The sequence below is a fragment of the Mus caroli genome, chromosome 10 (assembly GCF_900094665.2).
Source record: "Mus caroli chromosome 10, CAROLI_EIJ_v1.1, whole genome shotgun sequence".
In the NCBI taxonomy this organism is placed as follows: Eukaryota; Metazoa; Chordata; class Mammalia; order Rodentia; family Muridae; genus Mus; species Mus caroli.
In genome coordinates, this window is record NC_034579.1 from 603274 (window position 1) to 619321 (window position 16048).

The window sequence follows — 16048 nt, forward strand, 5'->3', positions numbered from 1 at the left end:
GAGAGGAGAGGAGAGGAGAGGAAAGGAAAGGAAAGGAAAGGAAAGGAAAGGAAAGGAAAGGAAAGGAAAGGAAAGGAAAGGAAAGGAAAGAAGGAAGGAAGAAAGAAATCAGCATGTTCACAGATTACAACTAAGTGGGCAGTACCCATGTTTACTGAGTGTGTTGGTGATTTCCATGTTTGCCAGCCATCTTTGAAAAGGGCAGTGTTCCAAGCAAAGATGAGGTGGTGTGAAGACCAAAGGGTTCCGGATCAGAACACAGAAGGTCTAAGCACCAATGTAAGGAGCTTGGACTTGATCTCTAGAACTCATGGGTTCCATCAAACCTTCCCAACAAAACAACTCACATTGGGAGTATAGGAAGGCAGGAGAGTGGAGTGGTGGCTTTCGGGGCAAGAGACTGGACTTGGCGAGTCTCATGGAGGAAGTGGGTACAAAACTGACAGAAGTAAGGATGAGGGGAAAGGAGTGGAGCAAGCAGAAACAGACAGAGGGCTCTCCTTGGTGGCTTAAGAGAACAGTGTTATGGCTGTTGTTTATTGTCTGTGGGGTTCGGATTTATAGAGAAGACTGAATAGCAAATGGAGACACTAATGCCTTTGAAAGGCTTTTATTATATTTCTCAAAAAGATGAAGCATACCATCCCATCCCATACAACACCATAGGGTCGCATTTAGGTCCCAGTGTCAGCAAACAAAGCCCAAATTACCCATGCCTCTGAGCTACCTGGAAAAGACTCTGAATTTCTGCATCTGTGACCACCCTTCTCCTTGGTCATTCTCCAGCGTAATTCTTTAGTCCATGCCAAATGAGGCCCTTCGTGCTCCATTGCCTCTGCCTGGCTTTCTTCTCTACATGTGACCACCTTTTAGCCTTTTAGCCTTCTTCATATAGTCACTAGTCTCTTCTTCTAAGAGCCCACTGAGGGCTCAGCTCCTTTGCTCCATGTAGTATAAGTCACATATCTGTGCCTAGAGAGCATCTATCTGCACAGAGCTATAACAATTCCGAGCCATGAGGATCCCAGCTCAGGGATTCGGGGACCTTGTAACTAGCTTCAGAGGCAGATAAAAAGTGCAAACAGCCCTTCAGGAAGTCACTCCTGGCCAGTTAGTGCAGGCTTTGTGGATCGTTTAAGAGTTAGTTGAACCCTCTGAGTTCAAATACCAGAATCACCACTTAATAATGGTAAAAGATTCTTCCTAGGTCAGGCATCAAGTGCATGCCTTTAATCCCAGAACTCAGGAGGTTGAGGCAGATAGATCTTCTTGAGTTTGGGGTTAGCTTAGTCCACAGACTTAATTCTAGAACAGCTAGAGCAACATAGTGAGACCTTGTCTCAAAAAAAGTTACTTCCTGTTTAGTGACTAATCTTTCTCAAATACAAAATACGGATGATAGTAGCACCTGCCTCGGGGGTTCCTATGAAAATTAAAATGAGCTTACATAAAAGGGAAAGCTCAGGATGATGGACTGCACAGGAAGTACTCAGTCCATGTCAGTCCTGATGGGCAGCTACTATGGCAAGTCAGCCTGTATCCCGTCAGTGTTTTTCTGGGTAATTCCTAGCAACTGGAGCTGCCTTGCCCTTGTAAATTACTATTTATTTATTCCTTTTCTCCCGATCTGGGGATCAATCCAGAGCCTCTCGCATGCTAGGCAAGAACTCCACGGCTGAACTGCACCAGAAGCCCATAGTCGTTCTGCTTGCATGCTAGTGAAATCCCTACAAATGGAGTGTACAATACTCAGCAGAAGCAGTTCCTCTGGAATTCTAAGGCCAGGGGTATTTTATCATCCCTGCACTGATGTTTTAATAGCCAACAATGGCTTTTAAAAGAATTGGGAAGTCTCCCCTGTGTTCTCATTTCCGTGTGAACCGTGGTAGTTGTTGTTGTTGGGTGTATTGGCCTTCGGCTCATATTCAGTGAATAGTTTCTGCTCCAAAGAACAGTATCTGTCTTACTGGAAAATCAACCTGTCTTCCATTTTCTTTACAAAATGATTATTCAGTGCTCTATGCTTCTGGACCTTGAACTTAGCTTTTACAAACCTACTTTTCCATACTTGATGGCTCTGGAAAGATTTCAAATACCAAGTAACCAAGAGTTGGTTTGAACTTCAGATAAGGATGTAGAATACATTAGGAATTTAACGGAGATATAGCTTAGTCCTTCAGACTAGGAGCCCCCAGGGCTAAAGGCATTTCTTCCTCATAGAGAAAGTGTTCGCCTGGTTTCCCTGACACTTTCAGATATAGGATAATGGGTTAGAACACTCGCACGAGAGGAGGCAGATTCCGGTGATGTGCTGGATCCTCTGCTCAAGACTGTATATAACCTTGGACTTGTTACATAGTGTGCTGAGCTTTGAATTGCTCATCTTCACAATGAAGATTTTCTTCTGAGGACAGAATGGTCCTCTGTGTATCAGCTCCTTGCGTTGGTGCCCACACAGCCCCAGTTCCCAAATGTTCTTTAGTATCACCTTCTGAAGGTCTGAAACTAAAGTTTCTGTCATCTCTAGAAAGCTTGTCACTGCAATTTTATCAGAATAAAATATGCCCGCCTAGAATAGAGGAAATGTTGTACATAAATTCTTATACGGAGATTAAGTATGTTTCATTACTAGGAAAGAAGGGGGGAATTATGAACATAATACAAATTTAGGATCATGGCCTTAAAATGTAGATTTGTCATTATCCTTAGCTGTGTTCACAGCAAGTCAGCAGGGGCCCTTCTCTGTGTTAGTTCTGCTGTGAGTATGAAAGCTCTTGTCAGTCTAAAATAGTGTCCGGTGTCCTGACTGTCCATGAGACTTGCTCTGGGAGCACTCCAGTCAGTGTCCTGGAACATGCCTTCCTTCTGTGAAGATGTTTAAAGTCCACATGTCCTTTAAATCACTTCTTTGACAGTTTAGATGGAAAATCCTGAGACGTCTAGCAGAAGCTTTTAGTGAGATCAAGGATCAGGCACTAAGGCCAAGAAAAGGGGGGAGTGGAGTGAGTTCTCTTGGCTCGGATCATTGTCTCTGTCCCCGAACCCCTAAGTTGGGAGGCAGGGGGAAGCAGGCTGCCAGCTCTGGAATAAAGTCTTCCATTTTTAATTCAAAGCCATAGGATGCTATTGAGACATTTGTTAACAATGCCATAAAACCTTTGAACATCTAATTGCATGCTAGTGAATGTGCCCCTACTTTCTGCCCATGGAGGTTGGTGGCACTGAGTACAGTGGTGGCCTTTTCCTCAGCCCCATTGGCCTGGCTCTGTGGCTGTGTGTCTGAATAAGAATGTCTCCGTGTCACGTACACTGGCTGCCTCTCAATAGTTGAGGGATGAGTGAGTCATGAGCAGAGTTTTGCAAATGCTTCAAATCCAGACATAGATGGTTATCTAGGAAGAGGGAATGTCCCCAAGTTTCTCTGTATGAATGAAGCTTACTCTTCTGAGACCAAAAAGCTATTTATGGAAGGATTATTTACATATTGTGCATTTAATAGAAGTCTTATTATATCACCAAGAAAGTATGAAAAATTATGCTATAGCCAATCAAAAGTTTCTTGGTTTTAATTATATTGGTTGTTTTATGTACTTACATATTTTCTATGTCTAAATATATATTTTATATGTCTAAAATTCTATACACACATACATGCATATACACGCACACACACACATCCATCCATACTCACATGGAAGTGGAAGGTGAGAACATGCTGCCTTTGGCTAAAGGTTGCTTGAAAAGATTGTAAGCATGTCCTGTGAGGAATATTTTTTAAATATGTGAATTTTTTAACACTTTCAGATTTCTCCAAGCACTAAAATAGAATACATATGATTATTTGATTCTGAAAAATAGAGACTGTGGGCCAGAGAGAAGGCTCAGTTATAAAGGCGCTTGCCATACAACCTGCTGTAGAAGCTGCCAACTTGAGTTCAATCTCTGGAAACCACCTGGGGTAGAAAGAGAAAAGCAACTTCACAAAGCTGTTCTCTGGCAACCATATGACTTCCATGTGTTCATTCGCTTCCCCATTCCCTCCCACAGTAATATTAATATCTTTCCTTAAAAGAGTACAAACCTGTATAGAGAATGTGTAAATTCCTGACCCTAAAAAACAAAAATGAATCTAGTAGTAAAATTTTAATTCCTAATGTCCATAGACTAGCTTAGTCTGTTGTAAGCAATTGAAAGTTTGCTGAACTTGGAAATGGGATAGCTGCTCTCCTGTTCTTTAGCCATGGGTGGGTTATTGTAGCTTTCTCAGTTTCCTGGGAATCTTTGTGGGGTATCCCAGCATAGGACATTTGACCTTAAGGAGAGAGATATGAGTGGGGACAGAGAGTGGGGGTAGGTTAGACGACACTCAAATGGGTTGTACTGTGACTTGGTCCCTGGGGTTTGGGAGGGGGCACACTATAGCCCAGGATAAATTTCTAATTCAAACTCTTGCCTGGGGCTGGCCCTGGGATGGGGAGTCCTTTTATGAAAGTTGTGCTTGCTCATTGAGAATCCAAGTGGCCCCAGCAGGGTGGTCAGCTCTGTACAGCTGGAGAGGAGGTTGGCTTCTCCACCTATTGAGACATGTGTTTACCCTGGCCAGCCTCACTGGAGGGAGAGGATGCAGACAGTCCCCTAGAGTGTAAAGGAACGAGGCCATGTTTTGTTTTCTAATACCAGGGCAACTTTCTTATAAGAAGGATCAAAAATGTCCCCACATTTTTGATCTGCTTAGTGTCTGCTTAGGAGTGTAATCCTAGACTTTTTTATAATCAACTCTTAGGGGTCTGCTTCTTATGAACACTTGAGGCATTTGTTCTGTTTCTTGTTTATCTTTAATATAATGTTATAAGTAAAGACTAAACATTGATAATATATCAAATGGAATTCTGTAAGCTTCAGTAATTGAAATTTTGTTATTATAGTCACTTTTTAGTCTATAAATTGTTTCTAATCATCCTTACTGTTTCACAATAATCAAATTCTCATATAGATTCTTTTTTTAGTTCTTAGGGAAACTGAAGCTCAACTATGAGTGACCTTATCATCAAAGCTATCAACTTTGACCTTGTTATGTTAGTGATGGTCATTAAAAATCATTAGCATATTAATGATTTGACTCTTTAAGTTGACTAAATATTATGAAAATAAGACATACAGGAAAATCCTACTTATTCCAGCTCATTAAAATATCTAGTTTTATTATTCTCATACACAGGTCCACAAACACATACACACAAGAGTACATGTACATACACACATGTACACACACACACACTTGCGCAGAGTATGCTCTAGGAAGCATGTCTTTATGTAATTTAGCAAATTGGTTAAGAAAATATGTATGTAAATACTGTAATGGTAATTGCTAAAAATTCCTTGAGGGTGTGTAATAACATACAAGCACCTGTAAATGCCACTGGAAGTCAGACAATATTCAAAGTTCTAAAGCCCCTTAATTTGTTCTTACCTGACAATTGTGTATGATTGGAGATGGGAGTCCGTGAATTCTGATCCATGTGCCAAATCTTGGGTTCAGCTCTTTAAAGGTGTGAAATGGTTTCACTAATCACTCTCATTCCTAGAGGTGTCTTGAAAATAAATTTATTTGATTATGATTTGGTCATTATTATCTAGGTCACTCTCTTTCCCTCCCTTCTCCTCTCCCCCCGACCCCCCCACCCCCCACCAAATAAGTGTATTTTGGGCAATCTTTTCCCTGTAGCTGGTATAATGGTACAGTTCAAAGTAACATCAGATAAAGGTGGAAATGCTACCTTTTGCCCATTACGTGCTCTTGTCATTCATTACTCACAACCAAAGTGCAGCTGGAATCCAGGCCGGTAGAACATGGATGTGCCCTATGAACTGGATTGTTACCAATGTCTGCCATCATACGTTAGCTCTGTGAGCTGTTGGGCTTGGACAAGCTTAGTATAGTGTGTAGGAGATTCTTGTATATTATTGGGTTGGTTTCCTGTGGGGACAGAGAGGGTCCCCTGATTTATGCTTATTTAAAAATAAATACTAATGTTTATTTAATGCTTATTTAAAATGCTTATTTAAAAATAAATCCAAAACTATTGTCTAGAACCTGAGGACTTTGGTACCTGGTGGATATTCAAGAAAAGATGTTGTGAGTCAATGCAAAATGACTAGCGTGTCTTCAATCCCTAGAGGCTTCTATACATCGGGTAAATCTAGGTACTGGTAAATTTAGGTACTCCATAGGTATTCTGGGATGCTGCTGTTTCTAAATCTCTTCACCACCCTGGAAGATGGTTGAAGTCATGATGTTTCTCTACTCAACTTGATTCATACCATTTGGCTCCTTCCAATTCACCCATGAAATTTTTACCCCAGCCCTGGTGACATTCTGTCAGCACTTCGTATGTACCAGGCTCAGCCCATATGCCTCTACTCAGTAAGTCACTGATGCCTCAGAATAGTCCTTAAGGCCACAGAAAACTAAACAAGGTTAAATGTGGCAAGCCTGAATAATAATTAAAGTATATATTAATTAAATAGAAAATATTAATATCAAATTTTTGTTATTTTTAAAATGTTAAAAATAAAAACATTAAGAATAATATTAAAAGTATATATTAATAATCAAAATATTCCCATTTTGAATATTTTATTAAGGATCTTAATGAAGGCAATGGGCCTTCACAGCTAACCAAATAAGCAAAAAAAAAAAAAATTCTTTTGACTTATAATGTAAATAAATGAAAACTTTGAAACTGTCTAATTTTCCTCCCCTTCTGGGGAATGGATACTGGCATCTCTCCACGGCCCCTGCTAGTTTTGCTAACTCTTATGTTTGGCATTGATAGAGCCAAATTTTAGATCACAAGTTTTGATAAATAGCTCACATTGAGAATAATATTTATCCTTGACAGTGAGCAGGTTTTTATTGTCTCATGTAGGCCATGTGCTGGGGAAGATCCAGAGGGTCTTGTGAAGGGCCAGTGTTAGAGTGGGTCATGGGACAGCAGACCAGAAGATGTCCCATGTGTCACACCCACGGGAGAGGTACCTATACTGAAGTAAGGTGTTTTCACTCTTGAAAACACTCTTGAAGGTGTTTTCTGCTTAGCTGTATCCTTCCCATAAGCATGGCTGCCATCCACCATCTATCTGAATGATTCCACTAAGTTGAGTCTCAAAGTGCACCCTTAGGATTACAGCGCATCACCCTTCTGGAAATTTGTTAGCAGTTCTGGAGTCCCCAGCCCAGTTCCTTGGAATTGCAGGCTCTGGAGTGAGACTGTCAGTCAGCCAAGTCTTACAGGAGAGTCTGATGCCAGCTCAGGGTAAACTGAGGGCCAGATGACCCAAGATCATCCTTTTGCCAGACTTCAGTTTCCTTTAAAAAATGAAACATTAATAGTAAGAAGGTTCACTCTAGAGCTGGAGAGATGGCTCAGTGGTTAAGAGCACTGCCTGCTTTTTGAGAGTTCAATTCCCAGCAACCACTCGGTGGCTCACAACCATCCATACTAGGATCTGATGCCCTCTTCTGGCATGCAGGTGTACCTGCAGGTAGTGCATGCGTGTACATAAAGCAAATCATTAGAAAAGGAGGGGGAGGAGAAGTTTGTATACCATGGTTTCTAAATCTGTGGTTTGATGAGATTTCTGTTTGCTAGCGTGTGTGTGTCTCTGCTGTATGTGTTTTCTATCCTTGTTTTGGCTATTTGGTTTTGTTTGTTTTGTACTCTTCCAGTTTATTTTTATCTCCTCCTCCTTCTAGTAGATTCTTGTTTGTCTTTTAATGAGAAGGAGCAAGAAAATGATGGGGAAGTAGGGGAGGATCTGGGTGGAGTTAGGGAGAGAGAGAGAGACATAGTCAGGATATATTAATCACCTAACGTTGCTATGCACTGAGCCCTTGTTAATTAAAAGCGATCCTTCCCATGCCTAAAGAAGGTGGGTAAGGAGTCAGCCTGCGAGCACAGAGCAGAGGCTGAGCACCTAGGAAGTACTCATAGTCAGCTGGCTGCAAAGGTGACTTTCCCTAAAACATTCTGAAACTTCGGAGATGGAAATTACGACGTTTACAGCTTTGTTTCACGCGCTTTTGCGACTCGTCTTTAATACAAACTAAGGGCTTGAAGAATTGGCTCAGCAGCAGTGAAGATTATCTCTTGCTCTTGCAGAGGACCCAGATTCAATTCCCAGCACCCACCAGGTGGCTCACAACTATCTGTAACTCCAGTTCCAGGGGTATCTGACTTCCCCCACCCACCTTGAGACTGGCAGGCCAATGGTCCTCTGGGATCTGGCTGTCTCTGCCTCCTCGGTGCTGAGATTATAGACCTGAGTAATGACTCCCAGTCCTTTTACAAGGGTCTGTGGATCCAACGCTGGTTCTTACTCTCACAAGGAGCCACGTTACCAACTGAGCCAGCTAACGCCTTGTGGGAATAGTAGTCCTCTTGGACTAGGGCCCCCACCCTTGTGATGTCATTTAATTTTAATTACTTCCTTGGGTGTTAGGGCTTTGGCAGCAATGATTCAGTCCATTGAGGGTTAGATCATACCTGGAAGAAAGACTGGTGGGAGTGTGTGTGTGCCATTGGCAATTGCATTCATCAAGCATTTGGTTCACGGTACCATTTACAATGACTGACGTAATAAAATGTCTAAATAGGTTAAAATCTAAATGTCTACAATAGAATGGAATGCAAGGTCCATTTTGAAGGTACATCATCGGAGCGCTCATTTTTACAGATTATAAGTGGTTTAGCTCATCTTCAGAGGCAACAAAATCAAAGTGATTTTTATCCATGAGGAAGATATAAAAAACCCACCACCTGTAACTTTTTCTTGGCCCTAGGCATCTGAAGAGGGAGCATGCGCAGAAGGCCAGGCAAGAGCCTGTGCTCCTGCACCCTGAGTGGAGCTACCAGTTATTCTACTTTTGCCTTACTGTGTAAGAAGAGGAGGTACCAGGGCTCCCCAGATGAGATGAGCTGGTGGACTCTTTATAAACCTCAGGATTGGGGAGAGAAATTTTGTGTGCAGTAAATAGTCTGAAGTCAGACCAGTTTGATCCACAAACTCAGAGAAGCAAGCGCTTAGATCTCTGCTCTTTTTTTTTTCTTTCACACCAGCATTAGGGGAAAGTGGTCAGGTTTGTTTTTCTATCCCCCTCCTCTCCTCCCCCTGAGCTCCTGAGGGGAAGATATCACATATCAGAGAGGGCCCTATGTCTGAGAAGCCCCTCAGAGGCCTCAGTGTATTCGGATTTTTATCTTCAGAGTTCAGAAAGATATAAACACGGGTTGGGGACAGGACAAGACTTTTCTCCTTTCTAGGGAAAAAACGCTAATGGTGGACTGGTGCCTCCAGACACCCTCTGAGTGACTGGAGACCAGACTGGCAAATGTTCCTCCAGGCCTCTCAGGCCTCCTTTCTCCTTGCAGCAAAGCCTAGTTGTGCAACCCTATTTGTTTTGATGGGATTAAAATCTCCATTTCTAAGTCTCTACTCTGCCTATTGTTTTTCAAAAGGGACAAGAGACTAGTGAGACAGGAATATAATGTGCCGAATCTGGCATTTGCAACCAGTGGATCTTGGCTTATTTTTCAGAAGAGCAACAAAACCAAATTCCCCTGCCTGTTATACTCTCAACAATGTTGCTTCCTTCTCCTGATTCTCGCAGTCTCTTTCACTGTTACCAGACAAACTCCTTGGCAGCTTCACCCAATGCAGACTCCCATGTAGAATCTGTTATACACACCTAAAATAAAAACCAGAGTACCACCTTTAGATATTGACAGAATTCTCTTTCCAGGGGACATTTTAGCCAGGCCCTCTGTAAACCAGTTTGAACCAGCTGCAAAAGCAACTGTAGAGCGGGAACAGCTACAGTTTTCTAGTCTCAAAGACATCTTATCACAGTGACTTTGTTCTATCCAGACTAATGGGAGGAGAGTACGGACTCCCTGGAGGTCTTGGAATCGACCACACTCTACCTTTTGAGAGCAACAGTTCTGAATTGCAAGCTGCATCTAGCACAGCTCCAAGAATAGACCAGACTGGGGAGGCAAGGCCCTGAAAAGCTAGGACTGGGTGGAGTGGCCTCTCTGATGGAGACACTGCAGTCCCACTGCAAACTCGCCATGTTTATTATATGCAGTTGAACAGGGAGGCAGGGTTGGTTTGTATGGCTGAACAAGGAGGCGGAGTTATTGCATACAGATAAACAAGGAAGCGGGGTCATTATATACACTTGAACAAGGAAGCTGGTTTAGCTAATCATCTTAGGAACAGTCTCTGTAGGAAACAGTCTTCAGAGTGTTACACACCAAGGAGGAGATGTGGACATTCTTTATACCCACTAACAACATTCACACCCCCACAAGGAGTGAAGGCTTGGCCATGCCCTGAACCTAGCCCAGGAAAGACTTCCCACTTTCCCATGAGTCTTAAGCACTGGGGTCCTTGATATGGCTCCGCCCATGTCAATAAGACACACACACTCAAGCATGCACACTCAAGCATGCACACTAGCTCCGGACTTCCTGCACTCCCTACATTTGTTTTGCTTTACTTTTGAAACAGAGCCGGGCTAGCCCAAGCTGGCCCCATGTCTCAGCTTTCTGAGGCTTATGAGCATAAAGTTTGCAGTTGTGTAGTTGATTCAACTTCATCTTTTAAGATTTATTTGGGGGAGTAGGGGAGGTATGCAGTGCATGCTGCATGTATCTGGGTGCCTGTGGAGGCCCGACTAACATTGGATTCCCTGGGTGTGGAGTTACAGGTAGTTGTGAGCTGCCTGGGGTGAGGTCTGGGAGGTCAGCCCCTGTCTTCTAGTAGAGCATCACATGCTTTGGTTGGGTTGTAGCCACAAATTATGACAATACCCCTGTGCTGAAGTGAGCCCTTTTTTGCTCATCTACTTGATTATTTGGCTTTCAGAATGCAACTTTGTAGACTCTGGAATGATGTTAATGAGCAGCCAGAGTGTGGACCTGAGAGGCAGACAAAGTAGACTGTCAGCTGATACTGAAACCTGGGGAGGGAGTTTTACCCTTGCTAAGAGCTGAATTAGGATTTCTGCTTCCTGCTGGGTAAGGAAGGAATCATGGGGATTTTAATCCAGTCTCTATATACAGAGTCGGCATCAGCAGATTCATGCATCAGCCCATGGTTACCCATGTTGGTGGGACCACTTTGATGAGGCTAAAGTTGTCTTAAAGCCTGAAGGAAGATGGTCTGTGGAACTATCAAGTAGGTCATGATGCCATTGCATCCCTGGAATTGTGGAATCTTTGATTCATACCTTTGGAAATGTGTTTTTGAAGGCCAGAAACTGTTGCAGGAGATATTAAAAAAGGCATTTTCCCGAGCTAATGCCAGCTCCTCTCTGGCCCCAGCAGCCTCACTGCCTCCATGGCTAGCCCCATGTAGTGAACTGCCCACCCACCTTGCGGTTCTCTTGGAGCAGATTCTGCTCCCATTCCCAGCCATCCATCCACTGTGGTCAGCGGTCCCAAATCCCAGGAACCCAGTAAAATCCAAACTCTAGAGCCTTGTAATTTATAAGTCAGGTTTATATCACTAAATTCTCACCCCACAAAAAGCCCACACAATGAACTCAGAACCAATTGATATAAATTGCCCACCTAGATAAGACAAACTGTCTTGTAATTATCCATCCCTTATAAGATATTCATAGCTACCTGTGGCTATTTAAAGCCACGTGGAATCTGGATCGTCTTTCTCTTCCTCCATCTTCCCTCCTCCTCCTCTCTGTCCTTTCCCATCTCTAAAAATCTCTTCCTGCCTTCCTTTTCCATTGCCCAATCACAGACTCTCACCTTAACTTGTGCCTGCCCTCACCTTCATATAGACATCAATTTCCAAGAAGCTCTAGATCTCTCATCTTAGTAGTTGAGGTATAATCTGGATCAAAGACATGGTAGCCACTCAGCCAGGATAACAACGTCCAGGAGAGCTGGGACCCCACACATCCCAATCCCTGACCTTGGTTCCTTTGCACACCTCTTTTCATGCACAATAAAAGATGATGTTGATTGTACAAAATAAGTTTAGCTTTGGGGATGCTTTGTATTCCTCAACCAGTAAGGTGATAACTGGGAGTAATGGGAGAAGCTTGACTCCTTTTTACTTTTGGAGTGGCTTAATTCACTGTATCTCACTGTTTTGCTATAACTAATTCATCTAGACCCTTAAGTCAGTATTCCATTCAAAGCCATATTAACAACTGGGTAATTATCTCTGGCTTCAGGCCCTATATATAGCACGAGTGGCTAACTGGATACACATGGTCACTTCATATGGCCCCTAGAAGCTTCAAGACAGAGCAGGCTCACCAGCTTCCCATCTATGAGCACATTCCTCGTGCCTCCTTCTTTTACATCGCTGACGTTCATTTTACTCTGAAAGTGCTGGGTAGGGAAATTTGAGGTGCGGTTTATATTTATGAAAAGACCCCATCCACGTGGCCAGACAATAACATTCTCTGTCTATGCAGCTCTGCCAAGTGTTTAGAATAGGAGAATACACACGCACACACGCGCGCGCACACACACACACAAAGAGAGGAAGAGAGAGAGAGAGAGAGAGATTAAAAAATAAGATCACTTCAGCTTAGAAAAGGACAGTTCCTGAAAGAGGACCTGTTAGAATAAGCATTACTTTAACTATGCTGTGTAACTCTGTGGTATTTACACACAAGGGAACAAAATCAGCTTGGGTGATCGCCATCTGTATGAACACCCTGGGCCTACAGGTAGTAAAGCATCCTGACAGATGGGCCTTTTCTCCCCACCTCATACCTCTTACCTGCTTCTTCTCAGATTTCAGATGCCAGTTCACACATCTCTTCCTCAGGAAAGTCCCTCCAGATTGCTACCAGCAAACCCCACCCCTTCTTCTGTCTTTCTGTGACCCCCTGAGCCTCTTAAACCAGATGCACTTCTCATGAGGTCACCTGCTCAGATGACTGTCCTAAATCTAGCTCCCTAGCCAAACTCTAGGTCGGCAGAGGATAAGAGTATTTATTACCTAGATGGGCTTTAAAAATACTAATATCTTCAGTATTTTACAGCAGTAAGTTGGCCTAAGGACTGAGGCAATTCTAAAATCCTATCGTGGAAGCAATAGCAAGCCAGAATCCTAAGGCATGGGGAGAAGGTGGCCACTGAGGAATACAGAGATAATACCCCAGGCTCCCCCAGAACCAAGAGGTTCAAAGTATCCTTCTTGCTCCTTCCTGTGAAAGCCAGCCTCCAGGATAGCTTCAGTAAGTACTTCTATCAAGAAGTAAATGGTTACCATTTCCATAAGAGAAGAAAAGTAAAGCTTAAGGCTCATGGTATTCTGAAGGGAAAAAAAAAAAAAAAACAGAAGTAAATATGCACAGAACCCTGAGAGCAAATCTCTAGTAACTAAAGAATCACATGGACACAAAAACAGGATTGTTTTTGTGTTTTCCTGTCATGTGCATCTGCCCAAGGTGATAATCAATAGGACAACTGAAGACTGGGAAGAGAGCCTGGTCAATAAAGTACAAGGTGAGAATCAATAGGACAACTGAAGACTGGGAAGAGCCTAGTCAAGAAAGTGCTTGCTGAAGGAAAGAGCATAAGGTATCCACCTCTAGAGACAGAATACCCTAGAAAGCTGGGGGTGGGGTGCAACTGTGTTCAGCACATAAGGATTGCCATTGTGTGGATTTTATTTTGTCCCTTTTGTGTTGTAATGCCCCAAACCATACTCATTAACAAAAAAAAAATGTAGAGATAACATTCAAGGGAGAAATAAAAGAGTTGGCTGCATCCACTGCCTCAACAAAGGCTAATGTCTATATGTGGTCTCCCTCCCTCTTCTTTTTCTCTTCTTATATTTGCAAAGGATCTGATGGGGTTTTATTTAAGATGAACCACAAGAAATTTGGCTACACTTGTTTTGGGACCTAATTAAGAAAGACCTGTCTTGGAACAGAGAGCTCTCTCCCCCTTCCTTTGTTCTGTTAGTATAAACAAGTTACTTCATGAGCCCCTGTGGGAACTGGGATTAGGCAAGCGCAAGGGCTCCCTGAAACTTTCAGCAGGTTTGACTCTCTCAGGTTGGATCCCAAGTCATTAACTATAAGATGAAAGATGAGCCCGGCCCCCGCCGAGTTTACTCTGTGAGGTTGCATGGGAAACTTGTGTGAAGGCAACCTAAAAGAACCGGATTTTACTGTCCAGAGTCTGTCTGTCTGTCTGTCTGTCTCTCTCTCTCTCTATCTCTTTCCTTCTCTCTCTCTCTCTCTCTCTCTCTCTCTCTCTCTCTCTCTCTCTCTTGCTTGAAGGACAGATTGAGAACATGGGAGAGAGATGAGCTAAAAAAAATAAATAAATAAGAGCAAATGTATACAATCATGATGGCTCCTATCTGCAGCACAACACACAGCCGGCTCTCCGCTGCTCACGACACTTGTCATTATTGGATTTAAGGCTTGTCCCATCCTGCTTGTCAAGAGCTTCCAAGAAGGGGAAATTGGTGTCCAGGAGCAGCCTCCAGTGTGAAACCTGGGGCTTAGTGGCTACCTCTAAGTGAAGGCCAGTGAGGGGTGAGGCTGTTAAAGCCAAGAGAAGGGATCCTCAAGCCCTTGCTATTTACACTGCTCTGCCTTCACCATGGTAACACATGGGCAATTCTAATTGTTGTGATTGCATGCTCCGATCTGTGGTCCTCCTGGCCTTTAGTTTAGAACAAAATCTCCCAAAGCCTGGAGCCATAGGCACTTCCTACTGAGGGAGTGCTTTTCTGGGATATGTGCTGTTTCTGGCCAGGTACACATTTTGCCTGAGTAGGATTGTTTTCATGGTCAAGATCAAATGAATGCATGCTCCATCGTCCCTCTCCAGACCTAGAAATTAGTGTCCCCGGAGATAAATTCATTTGCTCATAGGCCATGAATCAAACTTCAACAACCCTGTGTGGTTTGTAGTTTGGGTGGTACAGGTCTCCCCTTTCCCCGCCCCGTGATGCCTGGAGGTGATATTAGTAAGGGCATCGTGCTGGAGTGGGATCCTGCACTGACTTACATTTGTTCCAAGTGGCTGGCCTGTGTCTCCCTGCAAGCTTATACCCTCACCTCTGCTGTTTTGATAACTGTCTCTGAAGCTACAGTTTATGCAACAACTGGAAACAGCTGGCCACAGAGTCTTCCTCTTACCTTAGTGCACCCCAGGAAGCTGTGTTGGCGAGGAGAGGGGGAAGCTAGCAAACAGGGGCGGGGGTGGGGAGGGGGTTGCCTCTTCTGCTGGGGCATGAAAACGGTGACTCCTCTGAAACTGTACAGATTCTTTTTTTTTTTTAATTTGCATTTTGGAAAGGCAAACGTGGGATTTCAGCTGCACACCCAAGCCTCTGCTCAAGTTCAAATACATTGTGTCAGTGTTTGTAGAAAGAGAGATTGTGTGGAATGCCTCTGGCTATGAATGGATTTGATGTTTGTTATCTCCTGGGGGTGGGTAGGGAGGGATGTGTCTAAAAGCCAACTGCATGCTCCAGGGATAATTCTTCCATTGTGCTTTGCACAGCGAGTCCTCCCGAGGTGTCCTTAAAGATGGGACTGATAGATAATTGAAAGCAAGAAGCTATTTGTAACATGCTTGCTTGCTTGCTATCTGAACGCTACTCAGTTCAGAAATAACTAAGACTTGATTTCAGTGCTCTGGAGAATAAAGGCCAATGTCCTAACAAAAAGAAAAAGAGCTAAGGCTCGTCTTCAGCCCAGAGACATGAACCAGTTGGGACACCTGCAACAGAGCAAGAGTTGAGAATCTGGAAGCAATTTGGCCATCGCATTCCCTGCATGGCTGATCACGGTAGGAACACAAGGAAGAAACGAAATCCTAAATTGGTTTGGAGGGTGGGCTGTGAAAACCAGTGTTTGCAAAGAAGTGGGTGCTGCAGGTTTGTTTGCTCAGATGTTTGCTTAGTTTTGTTTTTTGAGACAGGGTTTCTCTGTGTAGCCAAGGCAATATTGGAACTCGCTCTGTAGACCCGGCTGGCCTGG

The 16048-nt window shown here is 43.4% G+C and overlaps 1 protein-coding gene across 6 annotated transcripts in view; it reads left to right on the forward strand.

Moving 5' to 3' along the window:
- Positions 1-16048, forward strand: part of Plekhg1 (pleckstrin homology and RhoGEF domain containing G1) — a 242224-nt gene that overhangs the window by 122886 nt on the left and 103290 nt on the right. Inside the window, exon 1 of one of the 6 annotated variants that reach the window (XM_029482413.1) lies at positions 15819-15857. The exons of the other annotated variants lie outside the window; for them this stretch is intronic. Coding sequence (XP_029338273.1) covers positions 15845-15857 — 13 coding nt within the window. The 5' untranslated portion in view covers positions 15819-15844. Of the gene's footprint in view, positions 1-15818; positions 15858-16048 lie in introns of those variants that run through there. 6 annotated transcript variants of the gene reach the window in all.